A 15,098-nucleotide genomic window follows, 5' to 3' on the forward strand; every position below is an offset into this window, starting at 1 on the left:
ATGCAGGCTGACCAGTTGCACTTTTCCAGCACCACACTCTTCAACTCTGACCTCCAGTAGCTGCAGTCTTCACTTTCTCCTATTTGTTCCTACATGTTTGCCATGTCCCAGACATCTGGCCCTTTGACCTGGACAAAATAAAAGCCACTCTTAATATTAAGGTGGTACTTAATTGCCTTTTGCACCTAGGAGCTTGAGCTAAACTGAAATCTATAGGGTTGAAACAAAAATCCTTCAAGAGCTGAAGTCAATTTTAGTGCAAAGCAAGTTAGGTGTGATAACCAGAGGTATGTTATTGATGTAAAGTTATAATTACAGAAATCCTCACTGAGGTCCCTCAGTTATTTCATTAATGAACTTTCTTTTTTTAATATGACGTGGGCACTATTGATTGCTCATCCCCAAGTAGCTTCAAGGAGATGCTGGTGAACTGTCTCAGTGGACTGCAACATTCCATGGATGGGGAGTGAGAGTGGGGGAAGTGAATATTTAAGTGGTGGAATTGTGGATGGAGTGCCAGTCAAGTGCATTGTCCTGGATGGTGTTAAGCTTGAGTGTCTCTGGAGATGCATTCATCCAAGCAAGAGGAATGTGTTTCATCATAGTCCTGAGATGTGCATTGCCACACGGGGTAGCACTGTGGCTCAGTGGTTGGCACTGCTGTCTCATAGCCCCGACATTAGACAATTGTCTGCGTGGAGTTTCCACATTCTCCCCATGTTCCTCCAAGTGATCCGGTTTCCTCCCACAATCCAAAAATGTGCTCGTTAGACAGAGTGGTAATGCTAAATTGTCCGTAGTGTCCACGGAAGTGCAGGGTAAATGGACCGGCCATGAGAAATGCAGGGATAGGGTAGGGGAATTGGCCTGGATGGGATGCTCTGGAGGGTGGACTTGATGGGCTGAATGACCTACCTTCCCATTGTTGGGATTCTATGATTAGCTTTGGAGAGTCAAAAGGTGAGTTAGCCAACAGAGAATTCTTAACCGCTGGCCAGCTTCTATAGCCACAGTATTTATACGGTCAGTTCAATGAGGATCTGGTTAATGATAACCTGTAGGATGTTGACAGTGGATTATTAAACGATGGTAATGCCATTGAATGATGAGATGATGGTTACACTTTCTCTTTTTAGAGATGGTCATTGCCTGCCACTTGAGCAACATGAATGCTACTTGCTATTTGCCTGTCTAAGCTGGATATTTTCTGGATCATGTTGCATTTGGATGTGGACTGCTTCAATATCTGAACAGCAAATGGTGTTAAATATTACACAATCTCAGCAAACCTCACTGCTGCTGAAGTTATTGATGAAGCTACTGAAGATACTGAGCAAGTGTATACCGATATCCTAAGGTTAAGATGATGGACCTCTAACAACCACAACCATCTTATCTTCCTGCCTCCAACCAATCATAGGTTTTCATTCCAATTCCCATTGATTCCTGTTTTACTAAAGCTCCTTGATGCTGTACTCAGTCAAATATTGATGTCAAGAGAAGTCACTGTTACTTCAACTCTGGAATTCATCTCTTTTATCCATGTTTGGACCAAGGCTTTAACGAGGTTAGGAGCTGAATGGCCCTGGCAGAACCCCAAATGAATGTCAGTTAGCAGGTCATTGACAGTGCTATCAAAAACCACTCACATAACAATGACTGATTATTACTTCATTGATAATCAAGAATGGACCACTTGGGTGGCAATTGGCCAAGTTGGGTTTGCCTACTTTTTCTATGGTCAAGGCATATTTGGTTAATCCTCTATACTGGTAGATAGATGCCAGTGTTGCAGCCACGTTGGAACATTTTAGCTGGACTTGCAACACATTCTGGATCAAAATTCTTTGGTATTACTTTTGAAATGTCATCAGGATCCATAGCCTTTGTAGCACAGTGCCTTTAACCACTGCTTGACATTACATGGAGTGAATCAAATTAGCTGAAGACTGGCATTTTTGATGCTGGTGTCTCAGGAGCCAGAGATAGATCATCACTTTACATTTCTCATTAAAAATGGTGCAAATGTTGCAGTGGACTTTTTTTTTTTACACTGACCTCCCCATCATTGAAGATGGAGATATTTGTGGAGCCTCCATCTCTTGTTAATTGCTTAAGTGTCCACTAGCCTTCAAAGCTGGATGTGGCAGAGCTTGGACCTGATTCATTAGTTATGAGATTGCTTAGCTCTGTCTGTCACATGTTGCTGCCATTGTTTGGCATGCCAGCTGTCCTCTTTTGTAGCTTCACTAGGTTGATCCCTCATTTTGTAGGTATGCCTGGTATGCCCTCCTGGAGTCTTCAGGCCCCTAGCCAAATGGCAATGGTAGAGTTGAGTTTTGAGTTGCTAGATTAGTTCAAAGTCTAATCCCATTAAGTTTCAACCCTGCAAATATCTTGGAACTTGTACAAAATTTGGAAGAGCTGTCCATAGTCATTCCCGAAGAATCATATTTTATAATGCCCCGGACACCATCATTACTGTCCTTGGACACATCTTATCCCACTAGCAGATAGTGTCTCAGTGATATGCAGTCAGGAGGGCATTGACACTGGACCTCATGAGGTCTCACAGGATCAAGTCATACAAGAACAAGGAAACCTATTAATTAACAATTTCCTCCCCTCCTCAGCTGATGAACCAGCACTGCTCCATGATGAATGCAGTGCAATGGAGAATATCCTCAAAGTGAAATAAGGTCTCCACAAGAACAGTGCAGTGGTCAACCCTATTGATACTGTCATGGACAAATGCACTTATGTCAGGTGGATTAGTACGGGTGGAGTCAAGTAAGGTTTGCCTCTTGTTTATTCCCTTGCAGATCAACTCTAGCAGTAATGTAGTATGTTATGATTTGGCCAGCTCAGTGGTTGTGCTACTGAACCACTTTTGACAATGGCCATCTAAATCCCCTATCCATAGAACATCATTGTCATCCTTTGTACTTCTTCCAGTTGGTGTTCCACATGAAGCATTTTCAACGCAAAATTGACAAAACTGACTTGTGCAAAAGGTTTACATAGTGAAGTTTGCAAAGATTAGGAAACAAAAAATATTAGGAATCTTGGATCAAGGAGGGACACCAAATGGATCCGTTTGCAATCAAATAATTATAGGGAAGATGCTAAAGCAGATATTATACTTCACCCAACAGTGAGTAAATTCAAAATGATTTAATTGCACTTTAGGAAGTCCTGAGATCATTAAAGCACCATATAAATACCGTTTCTCATCTGATACAGATTCACAAAACAGTTAAGGATTTCAGTAAAGTCAGAATGCAGGTATATAGCAATAAAGAGAGATTGGATCCATTAACATGGTAGGTTTTCTTTTACCTCAATCCATTTTCGGTTCCAAAGAGGTAAATTTAATTAGACCACCCCAAACTCCAGCAAACAGGGTATACTTTATGATAAATACCCACCGTGAATCTGCAACTTTTCCCTTTTGGGCCAGAGCCCTTCATCAGGGAACTTTTCCCTAAAAATTCCCAGTAAGTATAAACAATATTATCAAGCATTTGATTTAAAAAAAACTCTTATTCACAAAACAAGATGTTAAAGCAAGTTGTCTTGCCATTCCAAGTAGGAACATCTAACTTTATTTTAAAAAGCAATTACAGATTAAAGTCTAAAACTCGAAGTGGAAAATTAAGGACAAAAATGGTGTGATGTCAACACACTGGTATGCTGTGTAAGCTGGGACTCTGTGGTTAAATGATTTGTCTCGTGAGAAAAAGAACCAGGAGAAAGCAGAGTGAATTTGTGCCAGTGAAATGTGGATGACTAAAGAGGTAAGACAAAGAGCACAAGATCGTGTGTCTGAACTTGTTGGTAGAGGAGAAAAGGAAAAGAAGGGACAGAAGACAGAAAAACAGCAATCAGAAAAGTTATACAAAGACAATTCCAGACATGGAAGTTAAATATTCCACCACAAAATGCAAATCCACACCTCTTTTGTCATGATCATTATCTGCCTATATTTTATCTATTGCTGATCATTGCCAAAAATTTAATGCATATCAACTTGAGGTTTGATTTCCACAAACCATGCTTTACTTCTACCCACAAGCTTCAACTCCATGAAAACTCATCTGTATCCATACATGTACGTACACGTTTAGCATACTCATAACTCTGACCTTCAATAAGCTCCACTGACTGTGCTCCCCAGTAAACTGATTTCAAAATCTTAGCCTTTGCTTTTCAACTTCTCTACAGTCTTATCAAAGCAAACTCTGCGAGTTATGCATCCTTGCATACAACTCCATTCCTAAGCCAATTAATTACTAAGTTCTCTCAAATTTTTAAAATTTCAAACTTAAAAAAAAATGTTTTCTTCACATGTAGACGACATCATTGATGCCACTTAATTTCCATCTATAGCTGCCTTGGGAAAGTGTGGTCAAGTGAACATCACTAGTCCCCTTCAGAGGGCATCAAGAGTCAATATCACATTTGACAAGTGGTGGCTTCAAGGTATATCCATGAATCAGTAGCAGACTTTTTTCTGGTGTTAACCCAAACAAACTATTGAATTCAATTTCATAACATATCATGAGAGGAATTGAACTTGTGACATATGAGGGCATCAAAACCATTATGAGTTACTAAACTAACATTTCTAACTGGTTCTAAGATTTTAACCAACATTAAATTGAATTGCACTTATTTTCAGTCATTAAAATAAAATTGTTGTTGAAGGATGTAGCAAATTAATAGTCATCAAATTTAGCTGTTATTAGCTTGCACTGTTACTTCTTGTCCTACCGTGCAATACAAGATCAGATTTTTCATTGACAAAACAAGTTTTTCATTGAATACAAGAACTGAAACTAGTTGCTCCTCCAGTGTATTCAAAGGCAGTGGGACAATAAAAGCCCAACATTCACTCTCCATCAATCAAAGTAAACTAAAACAGATCTCTGGATGCAGGAAATCTGAAACAAAATCTGAAATTGCTGGAGTAACTTATCCAGGTCTGGCAGCATTTTGTTTGCAAAAATGTCCCCAAGCTTCCAGTTGCCTGCAATTTCAACACACCATGTTCCCTGGCCAATATTTCTGTCTTGGGCCTGCTGCAGTGCTCCAGCGAGGTTCAGCGCAAAATGCAAGAACAACATCTCATTTTTCCATTTGGGGCATCTTGCAGCCTTCAGTTTTAGAACCTGAACACCTTCCTGTATGTCTTTTATCCATTCACACATCCCAGGCCCTGTCATAACATGAACTGCTTTCAGCAGAGCCAACCTTTTCTCACCCACTCATGATCCTCATTACCAGCTTTCTTTCTGGCGGCTTACCATTATCCCCCTTTTACCAGTCTCTCTCTCTCTTTGGGTTCCATCTTTACCTACTTGTTTACTCCTTTCCTCCCCTTCCCCACTTCTTCACCTTTTCCTCATACTAATCGTTCTGAAGAAGTGTCACCGGACCCTAAATGTGAACTCTGCTTTTTCTCCACGTATGCCAACAGACCTGCTGAGTTGTCCTGATTGTTTAAAGATGCGATTGGAATAACAGGACTACCAGGAATAAATCAATTACGGCTAAGCAAGGAAGTTAGGAGAGCATCAAGTTGAAAGAAAAAGCATATAAGGAGGAGAAAATAAGTGATAGCCCTGAAGAGTGGGATAAATTCAAAATCTAGCAAAGAAGGACTGAAAAAATAACAAAGGCAAAAAATGTACAAGTGAAAACTAGCAAAGAATATAAAAATTGACAATAAAAGCTTCTTTAAATACACAAAAAGAATGAGAGAATCAAATTGAACATAGGCCACTTAGAAAGTGAATCTGGGAGATGATTTTCGGCATCGAGGAAATAGCAGAGGAGTTAAACAGACATTTAGCGGAATATAGTCCAAACATCCCATTATATTAAAGAATATTGGGAGAAGATTTAAATATGATCACCATCACCAAAGAAGTAGATTAGACAAACTAAGACTAAAGACAGATAAGTCTTCTGGCCCTGATGGATTGCATTCTAGGATCCTAAAAGAAGTAGCTGCAAAGCACATGGATGCATTGATTGCAAATTTTCCAAAAATCATTGGATTCTAGAAAAGTACCAGAGGATCGGAAAAATGACAATATGACACCCCTTTTCAAAACAAAAAGGGGAGGCAAAAAGCAAGTAACTACAGGCTGATTGGTTGATTTCAAGAATCAATTATTAAGAAAGTAACATTTGGAAAATCATTATCTCATCAAGCAGTGTTAGCATGGCTTCTTGAAAGAGAAATCGTGTTTGACTAATTTAAAGTTTTTTGAGTAAGTCTCAGCAAGAGTGAATAGAAAGGAACCACTAGCTGTATTGTATTTGAGCTTCCAGGCATACCTCACAAAAGCTTAAGTCATAACAGCCCAGTTTGGGAGGTAGTATAGTGGCATGGATAGAGAGTTGGCTAGTGGGCAGGAAACAGCGAGTGGGGATAAGGGCTAGTCACCTATGACCAGCCAAGATCTACAGGGATCAGTATTGTCACTGCATCGGTTTACAATAATATCCTAATGACTTAGAGAAAGGAGGTGAATGTACTGTAGCCAAATCTGCAGGCGACACAAAAGTAGGTGGAAAAGCACAATGTGAAAGGGATCCAAACAGTTTACAGAGAGATACAGATAGATTAAGTACATTTGGAATATGATATTCAGTTCTGGTTGCCTCATAATAGGAAGGATGTGAAAGCTTTACAGAGGGTGCAGAGGAGATTTACCAGGATGCTGTCTGGACTGGAGGGCATGTCTTATGAAGTAAGGTTGAGGGAACTAGAGCCTCTCTTATTGGAGCAAAGGAGGATGACAGGTGACTTGATCAAGGTGTACAAAATGTTGAGGGGCATAAATGGAGTGATTAGCCAGAGACTTTTTCCCAGGATGGAAATGGCTATCACAAAGGGGCATAATTTGAAAGTGATTGGAAGAAAGTTTAGGCGAGATGTCAGAGGTCGGTTCTTTACACAGAGCGCGTGGAATGCACTGCCGGCGATGGTAGTAAAGTCAGATACATTAGGGACATTTAAGTGACTCTTGTACTATCTTCCGTGTGTCTATTCAACGAAGGGTATGTCGGTTAGTTTGATCTTAGAGTAGGATAAAAGAGTTGGCACATCGAGAACTGAAGGGCCTGTACTATTCTACGTTTTAAGTAAGTGGGGAAAGCAATGGTAAACAGAGTATAACGCAGAAAAATGTAAAGTTTTCACTTTGGAAGGGAGAACAAGAGAACAGACTGTTACTTAAATGGAAAAAAGCTGCAGGAACGTGCAGAGATTGGAAGCAATTGTACATGAAACACAAAGCTATGACATAGGTGCAGCAGGCAATCAGGAAGGTTAATGAATGTTAGCCCATTTCAAGGCAGTTGGAGTATAAGAGTAGGGAAGCTTTACTGCAACTATACAAGGTGCTGGTGAGATCACACCTGGAATACTGAGAGCAGTTTTGGTCTCATTATTTAAGAACAGATATCATTTCAGATAAGGTTCACAAGGAGGGATTGTTTATGAATAAAGGCAAAGCATTCTGGCACACTACTCATTAGAATTCAGAAAAATAAGCTGTGATCTCACTGAAATATTTAGAATTCTTAAGGGGCTTGACAGGGTAAATACTGAAAGCATGTTTGCCAACATGGGAGAGTCTAGGACCACAGGACATAGTCTTAAATTGGCATTCCTTTATGCTGAGACTGAGATGAAGAGGAATTGCTTGTCTCAGAAGGTTGTCTCTCTTTGGAACTTCTTGTCACAGAAAACTGTGGGGACAGAGTCCTTGTGCATATTTAAGTCTGATATAGACAGAGTCTTGGTCAGTAGGAGAATCAAGGATTAGGAAAATGCAGGAAAGTGGATGAGGAAATATTGGATCTGCCTTGATCCCACTGAGTGGTGAAGCAAGCTCAAGGAGCTGAATGGCTTACTCATGTTTGATTTCTTCTGACCTTATGGTTAACAATACAGCAGAGTGTTCAGTCAATTATCATAAATGTCCAATGCCTGGCTCATATCAGGTTTGAGCAAAGTGATAAAAAAGGGGCAACAACAAAGCTACAAAGCAGCCATGAGGCAACAAAATGGACCTCAATGAATCTTTGCAACAAAAGCACATTATCTGGTCTCCTACTCTAAATAATTGTTTTCACGTGTTGAAATTTGAAATTTCTTGCTCTCTAATGTTCTTCCCCCTGTAATCCTCAGGCCTATAAAATACAATACATCAACTTCCTATCATTTCTTTCAATGTTGGGCATGTCTTGCATCCAGGGCTTTGGTCTTTTGAATTTTCATTAAAAATGGTTGGTCCCTGGATTATCGAAGTAGGTCTTGCATATGGACAGGGACAGTTAGATGGATTGCACATCTTTAACTGCACAGCTACCTTCTCCGCTCTTGTGTAGTATTTGTATTTGTTGCAAAGTTATAAAACCCCACTTATTCTGAAAAATAGATGAAATTTTAGTTTTTGCAATAGAATTTTGAAGGGCAAATTTGCAAGGAAATTACAGAAAGGTACCAAAATCTATAGGCAAGTTATAATGGGAACTTTAGTTATCCTATTACAGACTGGGATAGTAGTAGCATGAGGAGCTGAGAGCAGCCAGAACTCTCCAATTATTTTGAACAGAATGCTCTAAATCAATGTGTTGCCAGTGAAATCAGGAAGGAGACAATGATGGATCTAGTTCAGAGGGAATGAGGTGCATCAAGTGGTTGAAATATCAGCAAGAGAACATTTAGAAGACAGTGAACAAAATACAATGAGAATGTTATTAGTCACGAAAGAGAACATGAGCAATCCTGAGTAAAAATAGTCCACCTCAACTTCAATGGACTAAGAATGATTTGTAATCTGAGCCCAATCCAAAGATTGGGAAATAAGAATGTAATTGAATAATGGGCTGCCTTTAAAAGAGGTTTTGTGATACAGTTGAAAGACATTCCCACCAGGGATAAAGACAGGGCAAACGAAAAAAAGAAGCAAAGAAAGTGTTTGAAAAGGAATTGGCAGCCAACACTGAAATGAATTCAAATGACTTTTATAGTCATGTTTATTGTAAAGAGTGGTAAGAGGAGGAGGGGCCCAATTAAGGACCAAAAAGGGTTTTTTGTGTAATAAGGCAGAGAGCTTGGCTTAGGTACTAAATAACTGGTATGCATCCGTCTTTACAAAGGAATAAGATGCTACCTAAGTCATAGTGAAGGAGAAGGCAACAGTTACACTGGACGGACTAGAAATTGATAAATAGGAAGAATTAGAAAGGGTGGCAGTTTAGAAAGTTGATTGGAAACCGGGGCTAGATGGATGCAAGGGTGGAAACTATCCAGAGTACTGGCCAGAATCTTCTGATCTGATTAGGTGGTGTCAGAGGGTTGGTGAATTGCAATTACTACAACATTATACAAAAACATTTGCAAGGATAAACTCAACAACTCCAGGCTAGTCAGTTTAGCCTCTCTGGACAGAAAAACTTTTGAAATAATCATCCAGGACCAAAACTATGTTACTTGGAAAAAGTGGATTAGTTAAAGTAAGACAGCACCAATTCATTAAGGAAAAATTGTTTAACCAGTGTAATTCAGTATTTTTAATAAGGAAGGCTTAGGAGCATAATGCAATTATAATGTTATGTACGTGGGCTTCTAGAAGACACTTGATAAAGTACCACTTAACATACTTGTCAGCAAAGCATACTTGAAGCCAATGGATAATCAGAAAAAGGACAGCATGGATAAAAAGTTAGTTAAATGAAAGATACAAAGAACAGTAGTGAAAAGCTATTCTTTGGATTGGTTGGAGGTATATAGTGAGTTCTCCAGGGTTGATAAGAAGATTTCTGTTTTGCATGACCTACATTAATTTCTTAGATTTGCGTGTGCAGGATGCAACAAAACGTGCAGATATCACAAAATTTGGAAGTATTACCAACTGTGAGGAAAATAGTGATAAACTTTAAGAAGACATTGATAAACTGAACAATGTACTGTTACATTTTGGTTGAAAGAACAGAGAATGGCAATACAATATAAAGATACAAATTTAGAAGTGAGCAGTGAAACCTAAAAGGTGTATATGCATTCACTGTTCAAAATTGAGAGAGCTGTTAATAAAAGGTATGTCAGATCCTGGACTTTATGAATGGAGACATAGAGCTCCCTTTCAGGCAGCAGGCTCCAGAACCCCACCATCCTCTGAACATACTCTTCAAATCCTCCACAACCTTAAATTTATACCTTCTGCTTATTGAAATTTCTGCTAAGAAAACTAAGTCCTTCTTATGCACAGTATCTAGGCCTCTCAATTTTATAGACCACAATTAAATCTCTATCCAACTTCCTTTGTTCAAAATGTTCAGTTGAACACGAGAGCAAAGCTCAAGCATTTATTGCTGTCATTCCAACTTTGAGATTAATTATAGCCTGATTACTCACTGACAATCAACCATAACCTTTTGTACATATTACTGTCAATAACATGAAATCAATTCTATGAAGTTGATCATAAATTATATTATCAAGGTTACTGCATCATCATTGTAAAATAATCCAACTGCATGCTTCAGAAAAGTACAATTACTTTTCTTTTGTTACGGGTGGAAAGAACATTTTTAAAAAATGATAAGCCATATTACAACAGCTTTCATTTCTTCCCCATAATTTGCCTGACGGGCAATCTAGCACTTCTTGGTTGGTGAAATAAAACTGGGGAGAAGTGTAAATGGTTAATGAGCAAGTTAGCTATACCTTATGAGATGCCGGAACGGAGAGATGTGGAGATAAATAGACAGGGAGTACTAATCAAAATAGGAAATAATTGTTGGGCCCAATGGCCTCCACTTCCTTAAATTCTGAAGGTATAGTTTTATCAACGTGAGGAATATTAGTACTAAGCATTGGAACTTTTCCAATTTCAGCGAGCCAGTTCCAGTATTAAGCATAAACAAGTCATGCTCAATCACAAGTTCACAAGAACACCCTCCCTCCCATTACACTGACAACTTTTCATAACAATTTAACAGCAGCTTTGTATTGAAGGCCCATAGCTCTTACAAACTGGACTGATAATTCACAAGGACTCTTAAGACACAGCCTTTAAGAACAGAGCACTATAGGTTAGTAAGATTAGATCACATGAGATCCAGGGAGAGCTAGCCAATTGAATATGAAATTGGCTTGACAGTTGGAGACGCAGGGTGATGGGCAGAGGATTGTTGTTCAGACTGGCGGTCTGTGACCAGCAGTGTGCTGCAAGGATCAGTATTGGATCCACTGTTGTCTCATTTATATAAATGATTTGAATAAGAATATAGGAGGCATGGGTTAGTAAGTTTGCGAATGATATCAAAGTTAATGGTTTATTGGACAGTAAAGGTGGTTATCTATGAGTACTGTACAATGAGGCCTTGATCAGGTGGGCCAATAGGCTGAGGAGTGGCAGTGACAGTTTAATTTAGATAAATGCAAGGTATTTCATTTTGGTTAAGACAAACAACAGCAGGCTTTAGGGCATGTTGCTGAACAGAGACACCTAGGAGTGCATGTGCATAGTTCCTTGAAAGTGGTACCAGAGATAGACCAGATGAAGGTGGTGGTGTTTGGCATGCTTGCCTTCAACAGTCAGAGCACTGAATGTAGGAGTTGGGCTGTACGAGACGTTGCTGATGCCACTTTTGGAGTAATACGACCAATTCTGGTTTCCCTGCTTTAGGAACAATGTTACTAAACTGGAAAGGATGCAGAAAAGATTTACAAGGACATTACCAAAATTGGAGGGTATGATTCATAAGATGAAGCTCGATAGATTGGAGCACATGAGGCTGAGGGGTGACCTTTTTTCCCTTGCATGTAGGAGGCTGAAGGGATGAACTTACAGATATTTATAAAATCATGACGGACATAGATGAGGCAGGCAGCCACGGTCTTTTCCTCAGAGTAGGAGAGTCCAAAACAAGAACGCTTTCAGAAGAGGTTCACGAGAACAGTCCCAGTAATGAAAAGCTTAACATACAGGTATGAGGAACATTTGAGGACTCTGGGTTTACTCTCAATGGAGTTTAGAACGATGAGTGGTGTTCTAATTGAAATATACAGAACACTGGATGACCTGGACAGCGTAGATGTTGGGAAGATGTTTCCACAGGTAGGAGAGACTAGGACCCAAGGGCGCAGCCCTTACAGTAAAGGGAAAACCTTTTAGCACAGAGGCAAGGAGAAAGCTCTTCAGCCAGAGAGTGGTGAATCTATGGAACTCATGGTCATAGAAAGCTACAGAGGCCAGGTCATTGAGTATATTTAAGACTGAGATAGTTAGGTTCTGGAGTATCAAGGGGTTCAAGAGTTACAGGGAGAAAACAGGAGAATGGGGTTGAGAAACTTATCAGCCATGATTGAATGGTGGAGCAGACTTGATGCGCTGAATGGCCTGATTTTTGTTCCTATGTCATATGGTCTAAGAGAGCATGGATTTAAGGAGAGAGGGGAGAAATTTAAAAGGGACCTGAGGGGCAAATTTTTCAAAAGACAGTGGTGTGTATTTGGAATGAATTACCAGAGGAAGTGGTGGAGGCTGGTACAATTATAACAATTAAAAGACATTTGGACAGGTACATGAATAAGAAAGGTTTAGAGGGATGCGTGCCAAACGCAGGCAAGTGGGACTAGTTGAGTTTGGGAAACCTGGTCAGCACAGACAATTTGGACTGAAGGGTCGGTGTTGTATGATGATGACTCTAAAATTACTCCTGCAATCGGGGAAAAGTTCAGGCCAAGCAAAACTCTAAAGTCTGGATCACATACAGTCAAGTTCCTTTGCAGTCTCTATTTCGCTCCTAGTTTCCATCCCTACATATTAAGTTGGTTACTTAATAAAAAATGTTTTTATTAAAGGCATAAAATAAGTTAACATCTGCTAATTTCACATAAAAGAACTTTTACAAATGTGCAGGTGGCTTTTTATGCTGATCTAAACGATCGACAGTAAGGAGATTTATTTTCAAAGAAAACTGAAAGTGGGCTTTTATTGATCTGGTATATTTGACATGACCCATTTCCATTAAAGATTAAACTCTTGGCACAATGACAGGCAAACTTTGCACCCACAGTAGAGAATAAAGATTTTTAAATGAATCAACCACCATCACAGGTGGATTAGGTCTCAAGGAGGATGTAACGATATATTCATTTCAAGTAACCCTTTGTTGGGCAATTCCACCCACCAAGCTTTCCATTCTTACAAGACAGATATGAAAATCAGTAGTTGAATTACTCACCCTATCAAGGACACCATCTGTTCCACTATGTGCTTGCTGAACATTATAATAACAAATAGTTTCTGTGGGTTTAAAAAAATATCTAGTTAGTTAGGGAAAAAAAAATAACTTGGGATAAAACAGGCATCTAAAAATACAGTCATTTAAAGGTATAGGAAGAGATGTGCTTACTCAATTTACCCATGAAATTAAAGATAAATAAGATCTGACACATCTGATTTTTGGTATACTGGAAGGGTGCAGAATTGTTACAGCACAGAAGGCAGCCATTCAGCCCATCAAGTTTTCACTTAGTGCTATGCTTCTGCCTTTTTCCCATAACCCTATATGTTGTTCTTTCTCAGATAATAATCTAATTCTGTTTTGAATGACTCAATTGAACCTCCATTCATCACACACTCAGACAGTGCATTCTAGAACTTAACAGCTCAGTGTGACAGAATTCATTTTCTTCTTTCACAGATTTCAGCTCTTTTCAGAGGAAGCATGAACTAGATTACAAGACAGTGCGAAGAGTTTCTACTTCATTGCAGTGAGAGTCCAGGAAAGAAGACGATGATGGACAGCATGTGTGGAGGTTTGGAAGAACAAGAAAAAGCACACTATGTAGTTACATCTGTAAAGAAACAGGAGGACGACTGAAGGTGAAGAAAGTATAATTTATCAGAGAACAGCTTGTTATATCTATACTAGAGTCTGGGATTATGCAAAAACACCAACCTCACCTTCCATAGACACTTTATTAACTATCAAGCATAATACATTCTCAATCACATTAATCCTAGAAATGTGGGGTACTACATAATTGTGGGTACACAAAACAATGGATTGTGGTCAAAATTTAAAATGAAAAATTGTTTTAATGGCTGGTATCTTTATTTTAGTTAAATTCTGAATTTTTGATTAAGATCACTGTGCTATACACTTCCAGTTATCAATCAGCATTTACATTTATGAACTGACAGCAACTTGAACCCAGAAGATACTGACAATTGGTTGGATGCTGGTGGTTTGCTGGAATTACATATGGGAGATTCCAGATATCCTCCTTAGAGATAAAATTACATTGGTTTAAACCAAACAGAAGAGTTTTACTGTGCAGTAGCAATAAACAAAAACATGATTATGTTTAAACTCAGTGGGTAGAAACCAACTTCCCCTTTTGGCAAGCTATCCAATTTCTTTTTCCCTTAAGTTTTCCATTCGTATCTAGTCTATATGCAATCTGAATCACATTTCTAAAAATGTACAGAGGGAAGAAAAAAAACAAATCTATGCACTCAGCAGAACATGAGGCAGGAAGGATATAATCCTGATAGACAACAGAGAAGAAATAAGCCATAAGTGTCAGGTTGGCTTGTCAGTAAGAAAGAACAAAAACTTGCATTCATATGGTGCCACTTGCAACCTCAATATGTTCCAAATTATGTATTTTTCAAAGTATTCATTCATGGGACACATTACAGTCAGTATTGCACATAGTGGTGGTCTCTCAAAAAATAATGAAACAAATGAATGGACAACTGCATGAATAAAAGGAAAATATTGTGGATGCTGAAAATCTGAAACAAAGAAAGCATACTCGAGAAAAATCAGCAGGTCTGGCAGCTTCTGTGGAGAGAGAAACAGCGTTAACATTTACAATCCAGCATAACTCTTCTTTGGAACTGAAAGGCACTGGGAAGTGTTTTTATATATATAAGTACATTTGAGAGAGGCAGAGGAGGAGCAAAGGGACAGATGGTGCAGAGGCCTGGTGCAAAATTCAAAGAGACTGTTAATGTTGGTGAAAGAGAAAAATAACAGTAAAAAGTGTTCAAGTC

General features: G+C 39.0%; 1 protein-coding gene and 1 long non-coding RNA gene across 5 annotated transcripts in view; one reads left to right on the forward strand and one right to left on the reverse strand.

Moving 5' to 3' along the window:
- LOC132830391 (uncharacterized) overlaps window positions 1-15,098 on the forward strand; it is a 154,759-nt gene that overhangs the window by 38,420 nt on the left and 101,241 nt on the right. For both annotated transcript variants that reach the window (XR_009646368.1, XR_009646367.1), the window contains exon 2: window positions 13,738-13,919. This is a non-coding gene — a long non-coding RNA (uncharacterized LOC132830391). The remainder of the gene's footprint in view (window positions 1-13,737; window positions 13,920-15,098) is intronic.
- The window catches only part of vmp1 (vacuole membrane protein 1), a 192,067-nt gene that overhangs the window by 12,793 nt on the left and 164,176 nt on the right, over window positions 1-15,098 (reverse strand). For all 3 annotated transcript variants that reach the window (XM_060848047.1, XM_060848049.1, XM_060848048.1), the window contains one exon: window positions 13,276-13,337. In XM_060848047.1, coding sequence (XP_060704030.1) covers window positions 13,276-13,337 — 62 coding nt within the window. The remainder of the gene's footprint in view (window positions 1-13,275; window positions 13,338-15,098) is intronic.

Source organism: Hemiscyllium ocellatum, chromosome 31, assembly GCF_020745735.1.
Source record: "Hemiscyllium ocellatum isolate sHemOce1 chromosome 31, sHemOce1.pat.X.cur, whole genome shotgun sequence".
NCBI classification, from domain to species: domain Eukaryota; kingdom Metazoa; phylum Chordata; class Chondrichthyes; order Orectolobiformes; family Hemiscylliidae; genus Hemiscyllium; species Hemiscyllium ocellatum.